This window comes from Gymnoscopelus microlampas (assembly GCF_963454915.1).
Source record: "Gymnoscopelus microlampas genome assembly, chromosome: 1".
NCBI lineage: Eukaryota > Metazoa > Chordata > Actinopteri > Myctophiformes > Myctophidae > Gymnoscopelus > Gymnoscopelus microlampas.
The window spans coordinates 42,171,681-42,185,078 of record NC_139962.1 but is presented as its reverse complement, the minus strand read 5'-3'; the positions used below and the strand labels follow the sequence as shown (position 1 = coordinate 42,185,078).

Here is a 13,398-nt window from a genome sequence, read left to right as displayed (position 1 = left end):
AGAAGTCACTAAACGAAGTGTAAAACTGTAAACAGAATGTAAACAAAATTTAAAATTAATAGATTACATATCATAAATCACTTCAATTTTCCCTTTTCACTGTATATTGCTTGCATACCCTTTGATTACATATCATGGATTATACAGCAATATTAACATCCTTTGGTGGAGACAGGAAGTTCATCCGTACAGTTTCTGTTCTAAAGTGCAATCTGTTATAAACAGAAATTAAAGCCTAAAAAGACTTCCCCATGAATGTTTTGCTGGCCAGTTAGATTAGATCAAGATAAATATTTTCTCATAGCACATGAAAAAGTATCCACTTAATGTTTTGTTTGTATGACCATAAAGTGTACAAACCTGTCTCTCTGAATAATTGACAGATTTTCTGACTGACTGAAGCCCAATTTATATTCTATTTATAATTATTTATTGTTTGCAAAGAAATTACATTTTCTTGACTTTCTGACAGACTAGCTCTCTGACTTACTGACAGATTTACTGACAGATTTACTGACTGACTGACTGACTGACTGACTGACTGACTGACTGACTGACTGACTGACTGACTTGACTGCCAGATTGACTTGATTGATTGATTGATTGATTGATTGATTGATTGACTGACTGACTAACTGACTCACTGATTCACTGACCGATTCACTGATTGAAATAAAAAATGTTATCACATTTTAAAAACATGAAATTAAAATGATTAACATTTTGCAAGCAAATAAAAGTGTTTCTGAGTCAGGCATAATTTCTAATGGTGCCATAGCAGATTGGGGCAGTTATTTTACCACATGGCCAGGGGGTTACAGAAAGTTGTAGCAGAAACGTAATCCCTCACAGAGTATATATATATTTTTCCCCCAGATGTTTTCAACAATTTAAAAATGCTTATTTTACCCAGGTGAACATATCAGGGGGAAAACGTATAGCGTGTTTTCTCATTGATTTGACTTAACAGAGCTGTAAAGGACCTCAATTCCCCAGCTAGCAGACCCACAGTTGATGCATAATTTAACCCAGTGAGTATAAAAATGGACCCAAATAGACCCGTTCATTTGGGTCAGTTTCGTTTTTTACATTCTTAGGGTTAAATTAACATTGAGGATTTTACTGTGTGTCATCTGGATCCATAATCCATGGCCTGGACTAAAAACAACTGACCCATCCTGTACTTCTCATCCTCTTTAAACTGCCCTCTCCCTGTAGTCCACAAGTTGAACCATTTGTTTGCGGGCGTGGGAAATGACTGGAGTGAGAGGTGCGACAGGGGTACCAGCGGCAGAGGTACCAGGGGTAACACCAGGGGTTGTACCAGGAGTTGTACCAGGAGTTGTACCAGGAGTTGTACCAGGAGTGGCTCCAGGAGTGGTTCCTGGGGTAGCGGGGATGATAACAACAGGGGTCAGACCTGGAACCTCAATCGCAGCACGAGACTCAGGTCGAGGGGTTGAAGTGGCGAAGCGAGCCTCCCTGATCCGATAGGGACTTCTGTTGGTGGAGAAGGGTGACAGCTCGGAACCCCAGCCCAGATAGCTTCCACTGGACGGAGACGGGGCCTCTGCGCTGAAGTACAGCGTGGTGTTGGACTCGCCGGGGTTCCTTTCCGGAGACGTCAGCAGGAGAGGGGACCGTCGGTCAGGGGACCAGCCAGGAGTCTTGATGTCCAGCGAGCAGACAGAGGATGAAGCCTCTGTCAGACTGGCTCCGAAACTGTCGATGTGAGGAAGACTAAGGCTATCTGCTTGGTGAGGAGTTGAGGGTGTGGGTGAGCCATATGCAGCGCTCTGGAACTCATCATCTCCTGACAAACAAATGAGATTGAATGGATGTAACAACTGTAACACTGTATGTGCAGCACACCATACTGACCCAATACTAACAAATGAACCCATGGCACAACGGTGTGGAAAAGGTGAACAATGTAAAATGTTTGTACTAGGAAATTCTCACCTTGTCAAATCAAACATTTTATCATAATACTGGTGCTTCCAATGTTTTTGAGTTTTAGTGGGCCAATTATATGCATCAGTGACCTTTGTTAGCTTGACTGCGCGCCTGCGGTGCCTGATAACACCCAATGAATGGTCTGATAAATCGTGCACGTGCGTGTGTGCGACTGTGCGCTTTAGTGCTTGTCAAACAACATCCAACCTCTTTCAGAAGGTGCAGCGCTGGAATCTTCAGCCTCCTCAAAAATGACTTCCTGAACTGGGAAGACCTCTGGAGGTGTTTTCATTCGTTGGATCTGAGTGGGTGGGGCCTGTCTCACCGGTCTCATTATCACTGTGGATGGAGCTGGCTTTGGGGGTGGGGCTTCCTCTATCACCTGTGAAAGAAAAGACAGACAGCATAGGTTTTCCAGTGAGTTACAGTATACTGTGCTAATAATAATAGTCATGACTACATAGGCTTGAGACCCATCTTCTATCCTCTGGTTCTATTTCCTCCATAAATACAGAACAAAAGAATGCGTTTTAATTGTCTTGCCAGGTATAAGTAAATGTTCATTAACACAATTAACCACTTGAACCCTAGCATACCTATTCTGGGAGCATTCGCTATAAGCATGTCACATTGCGATACGTTGTGAGCTTGTAGATCGGCTATTTTCGTCGAAGAGATTTGGTGTAAAGGGGGAAAAAGCGGACCACGTACAGAGCTGACCCCGCTCAAGTATAGGTTTTAGTGGTTAAAGTTATACCTGAGGAGTCACTATAGGAACAGGTTGAGGCACAGGTTGAGGAACAGGCTGAGGTGCTGCTTGTGGAACCTGAGGAACCTGAAAAATCACAAACAGAATCACTTTTAATACACCCAGCACAGCAATGCAGGTTTTAGTTAGATTTGGATGAAACTTCACACATAGCACACAATGTTTTGATGAATTGAGTACACAGGACTCCAACAAACAAGCCACAGCACTTTCTTGGGTATAATCCTTGTATTGAACTGTACTTTCCTGTGCTTTTTTCAATCAATCAATCAATAGACCTGATCATGCAGTGCGAGAATCAATAATGGAATTGCAACTACATCGAACTTCGATCGACATTTGAAGAAGGTGCACAAAGTCGACAAAGATATCAGTGACCTAAGCTATTGCTACAAAAAAACTATAGACTGTGAGCCAGGACCCCAAATTTGGGCCATGGGTACCATCTAGGGGGAATAATTCTCATAGTGATTTTTGGGAAGGTATACACCCCTAGTGCTAGAAAATATGTGATAATATTGCAGCGGTGGTAGCTTTCTGTGTATCAATCTATTCATAAATCCATGCCAAAACACACATTTCAAATTTAGCCTGTACCTGTACATAATGGGAAAGGAATCAATATTGGTTGACTAAATTACTTATTTATTTGCAAAAATGAATAGATTGTTTATAAATAATTGATATAAATAAATAATGCACTGTCTGGGCACAGAGGAGACTGAAGTGCCAGTCAGCCCACCGCGGCTGGAGCTCAATGAACGGAGCCCAGCACACAGACAGACACAGAATAATGACACTAGCCATAATCATAAAGCTAATAAGTAAGCTTAAACCAACTGCTTCACAAGAACACTGTTGTGTAACCAAGAGATTCGAAAGGGAATCTATATTTTATAAACACAGATTAATAAGTAAAAAGAAAAAAGTTGTGGTGCAATATTTCTGGGTTTAATGCGGACACCGGTCCGTCGCTTCTCCCACAGACCGGAGGAAAATGTTCTGTCTCTGAAGTGGGAGGAGCAATGGGGGACTGTGATTGGCTGGATGGTAGTGCTGTAACTTCACAGTATTTTCAAAGTTAAACTTTTCTAATGTTTGAAGCCACGCTTTTTGCTGTACCACTTCATGGCACTCGTCTCGTGAAATGCTTGCCTAGTGCCTACATAGACATTACATTGAAACTTGAAGCTAGTCTTTTGCTTCACGCTTTTATGTCTGAACGGGGAGTACCTCAAGCACATTGTTATTGTTTAAGGATTCATAAACATTAAACATCTGACCTGAGGAGGATGAGGAGCATCAGGGGAGTGAATGATATCTTCATCCAGACCCATCAGTCCAGCCAGACCTCCCTCCCCATAGGAAGAACAGATCTTGGACACATCTCCAGTCTTGAGAGCTAAACGAATCAGCAGCCAGTGATGGTGCTTCCAGCCCTCCCATTGGTGGGGGAGGTCCATCAAGGTCCCGCCTCCTGACATTAAAACAATGGAGAAATCATCATCAACATCATCATCATCATCATAAATAATGTGATAAATGGGTAATAAATACAATAGACAAACAGAAAGACAGACAGACAGACAGACAGACAGACAGACAGACAGACAGACAGACAGACAGACAGACAGACACACAGACAATAATAATAATGAATGTGTAATAAATAATTAAGACAGACAGACATACAGACAGTCACAGACAATGTCCAGCCTCTCCTGACAGCAATCATCATCATATAATAATAAATAGGGTAATAGGGTAATACGATCTGTACAGACCACACAGTGTTGCATGGCGATGGAAGCTAGGTGTTGTCTTCTCATCCAAGGACAAAATAGACCCTCGCTCCATGCAGGCTCCACTGACTCCTCTGTGACGAAGACTCTGGAAGATCTCAAAGGACTTTGGATGAAGGAACCGGTAGTACAACACCAACGCTATGAGACCTAGAGAACAGAGAGCAATGGAGAACAGGTAACAGAACGGAGGAGAACGGGAAACAGAGGATAACAGGAAATACAGAACAAGTTACAGAGAACAGAGAAGTACATCAAACTTGAAATCTGCGGCAATCCAGAATTTCTGAATATTGTGTCGCCCCCTCTGGTGATGAGAGGTAACTGCGAATATGTTGGAACTACAGCAAAAATCCTGGTTAACATTTTTCTGTATTAGAGTATGGCGATATGACAGTGTTCAGTGTTCATGTGTTTTTTGTGATAGTTTATTTGTGAATGTGTGTTTCTGATTGTGTATCTCACCAATCAGGAAGCTGCAGAACACAGCTGCTGGGATGCCCACCGTATCCCATGATGCCATGGTGAACAACCAGGAAGAGGCAAACAGGAGAAGCATATTCTCTAAGAACATGGCCTGGAGAGAGAGAGACTCAGATGTTTATTTCATATCATCTTCATCTTAAAGCTCCTTGAGGAAATGGGGAAAGAGTACGAGAATGTGGCGTTAGGCTGAACGTAAATGGCATGCAACCAAGTTCTACAGTAGGTTGTTTATGAAATCTATATGAACCCACTTAATAGCTACAACAAAGAAATACGATTTACACAACAACCTTACATCTCTCAAATGATAAATGATGATCAAAACAATGCTCAGTTTCTATTCCCTACAACTGACAAATTGGTAAATTCAGATCAAGTAATAGCAATTTCCAACCTTCCTTTCATCAGCAAAATAGTTGAAAGTTTATTTACAAACAACTGCATAGCTACCTATCATTCCACAATATAGATTCTATAGACAACATTTAAGGTAACTTGTCATCAGATGAGCCATCTAGTGGCGTTTCCATGCATCTGGCTAGCTCGCCAGTACTTTCTAATCCTGCATCCATTCCTTCTTTAGTATGTCCAGTAAGTCACTGTGGGACATCCATGATTTTTTTTCCACTTTTTTTTTTTTTGTGCTTCCCACCACCAGGGGGGCTGCAGCCCCCATAGCCCCCCCCCCTTCCCACGCCACTGCACCTACCAGGTAGAATCCGAACATGCGGTATCTGGATGGTCCTTCCTTCACATTGAGGAAGAAGAAGATGTGAATGGCTCCCAGCACCAGGTTGAAGATTCTCCAACGACTTGTTGACTTTATGATGTCAGTCTGTTGAGAAACCATCCAGAACGTTGCACCTAGCCAGTGGACACCTACACACAGACACACACACACACACACACACACACGCAGACACAGACACAGACACAGACACACACACACACACACACACACACACACACACACACACACACACACACACACACACACACACACACACACACACACACAGTACAGACACACACATACGGTTTACGATACAAAACTAAACATGAGGAATAAATTATTAAATAATAAAAAAAACACCCAAACTCTAAACCTGCACGCACGCACGCACACACGCACGCACGCACGCACACACACACACACACACGCGCGCGCTGTGCAGAACCCATGTCCGGAGAAGAACTTCCAGGAACAGCTGATCTTTTGATAAAATTAAATCAATTTATTCTTCTGGAACAGATTGAACTATCCAGTATAACTCAGTCAGTCAGTCAGCTTTAGGGGGGAAAAAACTGCTACTGTTATAATCACCTCCCGATTTACCACTACTACAGTACCTTCAGTGTACAAGCAATGTACACAGTACTATTACCTTCCGTGTACATAATACAAATATGCAAACTCTACAGTACTTTTACCATCTGTGTACATACTGTAATACAAACATGCAATGTGTAATGTATAGACTATTGTCTTCTATGTAGTATGTATATAATATGCTTTATGTAATGTATACTATTGCTTTCTGTGTACATAATACAATTACAAACACGCAAAGAGTAATGTATCTGTTACCTTCAGTGTACATAATACACAGAAGGTAACAGGGCTGTTATTGTTTTTTATTTATAAGTATGGCTATTCATATCTATAGACTCTGTATTGCATTTGAGTAAAATACTGTGTAAATACTGGTTAATATATATTTTTTATATCGTCATTACTCAATGCATCAACCTCACTAAGCCAGATTCCTCTTAACCACTTAAACGCCAGCATCCGTATTTTGGGGGAAAACTTCTACAAGCTTCAAGCTTGTAGAGCGGCTATTTTCTACAAAGATATTTAATGTAGAAAACGTTGTCACTAGTATAGAGCCCTGGGGGACTCAACCAAGTATAGGGTTTAAGTGGATAATGTGCAAACACCCGGATAAAAGACTCACCGATCACTCCCAGGATCCACTGTTTGAAGATTCGTGTGAAGAGCATCAGAACAGCGAAACGAGCCCCCAGCATCCCAACCTGAGACAGACAGACATGATGGGAACAGGAAGAACAAACATGGACAATTTTTGTTGAGCCTTATGAAAGTATTTTAGATTGATTTTAGCTACAATATAGAACATACAGTACTGTATTTTCGCAATATAGAGTACAGAAATCCTGACATCACTCCTGCTACCCCTGGGTCACAGAGTATTTTTACGGGGCCAGAGCTCTGCTCTGGAACCGTGTTGTTATTGGCAGTATTCTGTCACTTCTGCCACTTTTCGCAGTTCTGGCTGAACCGTGCTGTCGCTTTTTACGAAACTCGGCCATATAGGTAGATGGTCATGAAAAACGATCAAGAAATAATTCTCACAATCTTTCGTCCAAAGGTGGCGCTATAGCACTCAATTGAAAATGCCAACTTTGAACAGGTACAACTCATGCCCTGTTAGACCTACAGCCATGAAACTTGGATACACATATGCGTCTCCTCATGCTGAACAACTTTCACACTCTGACTTTTGACCTCTGACCTTTAGATCTCCCACCATTTTGAATTATATGAAAAACAGTCATTGGCTCCTAACTTCTGCATTTTTTCACTTATGGAAAATCCGTTGGAAATTTTTGTAGGCAGTGGTCCAAAGTTCAAGTGCTAAACGTTTCGTGCAGATTGCTCAAAAATCCCAGGAGGAGATAGATTTTAACTATTACAGTTTTATGAAAATTATTCATCTGTGCCTAAAACATACATGCAGACTCACATTTCTTTGAAACTTTGCAGAAATGTACAGGGTCATTCCAAATATCACTGAAACCAATCTTACTCCAATTGGCCAAAAGGGGGCGCTATAGCAATTTTTTGAAAAGGCAGACTTTAAACAGCCATAAGTCATGCCTCGTTTGGCCGAAAGTCGTGAAACTTGCTTACACATGTGCCTTGACTCATGAGGAACACACGTATCGATTTGACCATTAAGCTCCGCCTTTAGATTTTCCGCAATTTTGAGCAGTTTGAAAAATACTTGTTTTTGCCAGTTCTGGCTTAACCGTGCATACGCTTTTTACGAAACTCGGCCATATGGTAGATGCTCATGAAAAACTACCAAGAAATAATTCTCACACTCATTCGTCAAAGGGTGGCGCTATAGCACTCAATTGAAAGTGCCAACTTTGAACAGGTACAACTCATGCCCTGTTTGACCTACAACCATGAAACTTCGATACACACATGCGTCTCTTCATGCCCGACAACTTTCGTGGTCTGACTTTTGACCTCTGACCTTTAGATCGCCCACCATTTTGAATTATATGAAAAACAGTCATTGGCTCCTAACTTCTGCATTTTTTCACTTATGGAAAATCCGTTGGAATTTTTTGTAGGCAGAGGTCCAAAGTTCAAGTGTTAAACGTTTTGTGCAGATTGCTCAAAAATCCCAGGAGGAGATAGATTTTAACTATTACAGTTTTATGAAAATGATTCATCTGTGCCTAAAACATACATGCAGACTCACATTTCTTTGAAACTTTGCAGAAATGTACAGGGTAATTCCAAATATCACTGAAACCAATCTTACTCCAATTGGCCAAAAGGGGGCGCTATAGCAATTTTTTGAAAAGGCAGACTTTAAACAGGCATAAGTCATGCCTCGTTTGGCCGAAAGTCGTGAAACTTGCTTACACATGTGCCTTGACTCATGAGGAACACACGTATCAGTTTGACCATTAAGCTCCGCCCTTAGATTTTCCGCAATTTTGAGCAGTTTGAAAAACACTTAAACCCAGGATTTTCAGCTATTTGCGTGAAACTGTATCATCTGTGTGATCTCCTTTTTCACAGTTACTTGTCTGTTGGGCCAATGGCGTCTCCCTTAAATGAATGCCTCACAATCTCAAGGTCGCCAGTTCAAGCCTCACTTGATGCAGACTTAATTTAAGTTGAATTGCAAACAACATGACTGTATCAATGAATACATGTGCAAATGGTAAAGATAACCTGAAATGCTTATTTGAGAGTACGTTTTTTCAACGTATGACATACTTCATTCTGAAAATAGCTGATCTACAATCTCACAACTTTTCATGGTTTGTGAGCTTGTAGATCGGCTACTTTCACTAGTTTTGGTTCTGAGGAGATGTACAATTTCTTCATTGGTAAATGGTTTGTGAACGAGTGATCTTGGTGTTAGTGAAACAGGGGCTTGGTTCATGAAAGAAGGCAAGAGTTTATGATCTTCAACAGACAATATCAGCCTGGACAAAGCTATAGCACTATAGGTAGTGTTGCAGCCTATTAGTCTGAAGGTTGAGAGTTCGAATCCTGTTAATGGCAGTAGGTTGAGATGTCCAATCAAACCATTATGTTTCCATCTCTCTCTCTCATCAATCTATTGTTTCCATGTCACTCTCTCTCTCTTCAATCTATTCCGTTTCCATGTCTCTCTCTCTCTCTCTATTCACTGGCCCCGTATTATCGCTGCTTGCAGCTATATTTTTCTATTGGAATTCCCATATGAAAATCTTAGATTGTACAAGAAACAAAAATAAACAAATCATCCCGGCGATATCGTCAGGTATGTGAGGTCTGTGTTTGGAGATTTCTTTATTCTTACTCTTTGGATAAATAGGTACTTTTTCACCGTCAGCTGATGATGCTTCATGTCCATTTAAGTAAAATCTCCTGGCTGATTAGTTTATTTCTGGAACACAGTTCTTATATGACGCGATCTTAGATTTCCCTATGGGAATTCTAATAGAAAAAATACTCTGTGACCCAGGGCGATAGCGGCCTCTAGCGAGTGATGTCAGACTTTGATGCTCTAGGAGTAGACTATATCCTAACGCACGCACGCACGCACGCACACACGCACACATACACACACACATGGAAGTGTACCCACCCTCCACACCAGTCTACATAATATGGCTGCAGGAGTCAAGGAGAGGTGTCCTGGTCTGATGAGGTGACAGGCTCTGGCATAAAGGACCAGCGCCCAGGCCAGAGATATGACACAGACCACAAAACACACCGACACTACAGCAGGCAGACAGACAGACAGACAGACAGACAGACAGACAGACAGACAGACAGACAGACAGACAGACAGAGGGAGGGAAGGACAGAGAGAGAGGGAGAGAAATAGACCAAGAAAGATTGATTAGTGGAACAAGTGAAAGTAAAGTTAGATCTCAATTTATAGAACTTAATTCAATTCTCTTCAATGGAAATTGGACAGCATACTAATAATCAAGGAAGATACTTTCATATAACATTCCCCTGGGATGAATTACAGTAACATCTGATAACCTGTTTTCCATTCTGTTGAGTTTCCATCTTACTGTCCTGAGTTGGTCGGTCTTGCACCCGACACTCTGATTGGTTTTATTGTTGCTGTTAACGCCCAAAACTAATTATTTTCAAAATCTTTTCATTCAAATTTTCAGTGGCAGAAATCTCAGGGGTAGGCATATATAATGACATCTCAGATCTCAAATCCCATTTCAATCTGAGGTCTACTATTTGCATATAAAAATGTACAAAGACAAATAATAAAAAAAAAAAAAGACTATGCTACTGAACACCCCACGCCCCACCAAGACAAAAGAAAATATTTCTTCTCCCCTTCACATTACCAAATTAGTAATTAAGCCAATTCCCAGTTCCCCTGCTTCTCCAGGAGTGATCCATCCCTGCTAACCCCCACAGTAGGTCATTGTGAGGGTGAAGACAGCCACGAGTCTCCTCCGATACCCGAGCCGCCAAGCTAACCATCTTCTTTTCACCTGCCAGTGAAGAATTCAGGGCCCTTAACGCCGGGCACAGACACATAGCGCCCCCACATAGCGTCCAGTAGATAATACCATTGCGTTGGACACACCCCCAAGGCGCAAGACCATACGCCAAGGCGCAAAGTTTCGCCTTTAAAATAGGGCCCATATACATCTATCTCTACTAACTAGTAGAGCATTACATTCTGTGTCTACCTGGAGATTTGAGTCCAATATCAGTGCAGATGAGGACGTATGTCTGCAGCAGCGTCTGTGGCAGAGTGACCACCAGGGCTTCAAACAGACGTAACACCGACACATCGGCCTGCTGCATGATCTCACCGTAAAGGTCCTCATCTGGCAAACGCATGCACTCAAACAGCCTGGAGAGAGAGAGATACATTTGAAAAATGTGCTGCTATTTGTCCCAAAGGATTTATCATATACCATGGCAATGCAATAAGTTGAAATATTCCAAGCTAACCTTTCCCATGTGTAACTATTTCTGACAGCAAATGCACAGTTCTTATGGTTTTATAAGCTTGTTTTTTTCCTAAATTGCATTGTCATACAGGTGTGTTTACACAGTTCTTCGTTCCCTTTTAAATGTACATGCATAATTTTTTTATTATTATTATTATTTTATTCATTTTTGTTATCCCTTTTTATTCCAATTTAGTCGTTATGCCAATTGAATTCTCCCCACACACATTTCTGTGTAGTCACTGCTGTTATATTCTACTGACTCGCTTGCCAGTGAGGAGCTCCCACCAGGAGGACGTAGAGCCTTCGTCATACTCCTCCTGCCCAACACTCCCTGCTGACAGGTGCCGCCCCAGCCCGTAGGATTACGTGCAGTGACAATTATCACGCTCATTGCCGGGCTTCCCTCCCCTGAACACGGGCCATTATTTTGTTCTGATTGTTTTGTTATACTTATGCTTTTTGGGCGGTGCAACCGCCCCTATATGTGAGGTTTGGACCCCCACCCATTGCACCCCCCCAACCCTGCGCTGTGATTGGCCACCATTGTACCCCCCTAACCCTGCCACCATTGTACACTGGTTGACTCTATTCAGGACTGTGATTGGCTAGTGAAACACATGACACATGTGCAGTCCTATAAATAGGACTGTGCACTTAAAAAAACACACATTTATGTTTTTTTTAAGTGAATTACCCACTGTGATGACCACTGTGATCACACCGCCCACTTCACACTGGGTGTGATTTTTCAATGTAAACGTATGTTTTCTCATGCCTATAAAACCCCATTGAATGTAATTGAATTAAGAGAGACAGAGAGACAGACAGACAGACACACACACAGAAGGGGAGACGGGGGATAATTATCAACACACAGCCTGATCGCCAGAGAATTAGTATACATTGCACGGATTTGTGCACGTCATTCCGTGCATAGTCGCCTAGAAACCCCCAAATTCCGTGCATATGTACGGGGAGTCCCACGGTGGGCGTAACCAGTCGCAACCCGGAAAAAACAGTAAGTAGAGCAGTCCCCACAACAAAATTTACGATTCTGTGCCTATCGGTACGTAACTCAAACGCCGCTGAGTAGGCTCAAGGGAATGTCGCTATGTTCAGGACGGCAACTCGCGCGCTTTAGCGCGCTCGGTGGTCCTTCACAAAGCGACAATTCCCTTGAGACTGCGCGGCTCCGAAATGGTTTAGTCACAATGGGGGAGATGCGAGGCGGCTATGCACGGAATTTGTGGTTTTCCAGTAGTCTATGCACGGATTTTGAGAAACGCTGAAAAACGTTCAATGAGAACGTTTCCTCTGGCGATCGGGTTGCAACACAATAGAGTAATGAAGTCTGACATCAAAAGCCGACCCTTATGCCTCTTGCACGCGCGCACACACACACACACACACACACACACACACACACACACACACACACACACACACACACACACACACACACACACACACACACACACACAGCTTCTACCTTTTGAAAATGCCCAGGTGCAAAAAGTGCGTCCAGGTGAGAGACTTCATGCGGATTCGTCCATCTGACAGATACCACAGATAGCTGAGCCACTGAGGAAACCAGCCTGAGAAAAAACAAACAATTAAATATCTTAAAGAATCATTTGTATTTTTATTAGAAATACATTATTATTCTATTATCTGTATATTTAATTCCTGTTGTTCTACTATCTGTAATACGCTATATATTTTTATCTGGATTTGTAAAGTGTCCTCGGGTGACCTGAAAGTTGATTATGAATTAAATGTATTACTAATAGTTATTATTATTATTTACTGTATTTACTGAATAATGATAATAATAATTATTATTAGCCTATTATTGTTAGTCTCTGTCTGTCTGTCTGTCTGTCTGTCTGTCTATGCATGCGTGCATTTATCGATCATCAATCAATAAATAGATTGATCAGAAACATCTTTATAATGATATCTACCTGGTAGTAGCAGTACAGCAGTGAGGGCAGCTAAGTAAGCATAGCAGTAGTCGTGTCCCATCCAAAGGTAGTACACAAAACAGTAGATTACTGGGGAAGAGAGAGCACACACACACACACACACACACACACACACACACACACACACACACACACACACACA

General features: G+C 41.9%; 1 protein-coding gene across 1 annotated transcript; it reads right to left on the bottom strand.

Moving 5' to 3' along the window:
- Positions 1-774: 774 nt before the first annotated feature.
- On the bottom strand, positions 775-13,316 carry LOC311052586 (XK-related protein 5-like). The gene is made up of 12 exons (XM_084067602.1): positions 13,236-13,316; positions 12,761-12,866; positions 11,002-11,168; positions 9,918-10,051; positions 6,972-7,050; positions 5,723-5,892; positions 4,993-5,104; positions 4,510-4,677; positions 4,009-4,202; positions 2,714-2,791; positions 2,164-2,338; positions 775-1,813 (listed from the first exon to the last, which is right to left on the bottom strand). The coding sequence occupies exons 1-12, from the start codon at positions 13,294-13,296 to the stop codon at positions 1,197-1,199; spliced, it is 2,061 nt and encodes a 686-aa protein (XP_083923728.1). The 5' UTR covers positions 13,297-13,316; the 3' UTR covers positions 775-1,196.
- Between the last annotated feature and the right edge of the window lie 82 nt (positions 13,317-13,398).

Bases quoted from the DNA above. Each gene is read 5' to 3' on its own strand.
- LOC311052586 (XM_084067602.1), bottom strand. From the start codon at position 13,296: ATGGGACACGACTACTGCTATGCTTACTTAGCTGCCCTCACTGCTGTA. The intron at 2,339-2,713 runs GTATAACTTTAA...TTTCTTTCACAG, and splicing joins TTCCTATAGTGACTCCTCAG to GTGATAGAGGAAGCCCCACC. The intron at 1,814-2,163 runs GTTGGATGTTGT...TTTGTTTGTCAG, and splicing joins CGCTGCACCTTCTGAAAGAG to GAGATGATGAGTTCCAGAGC.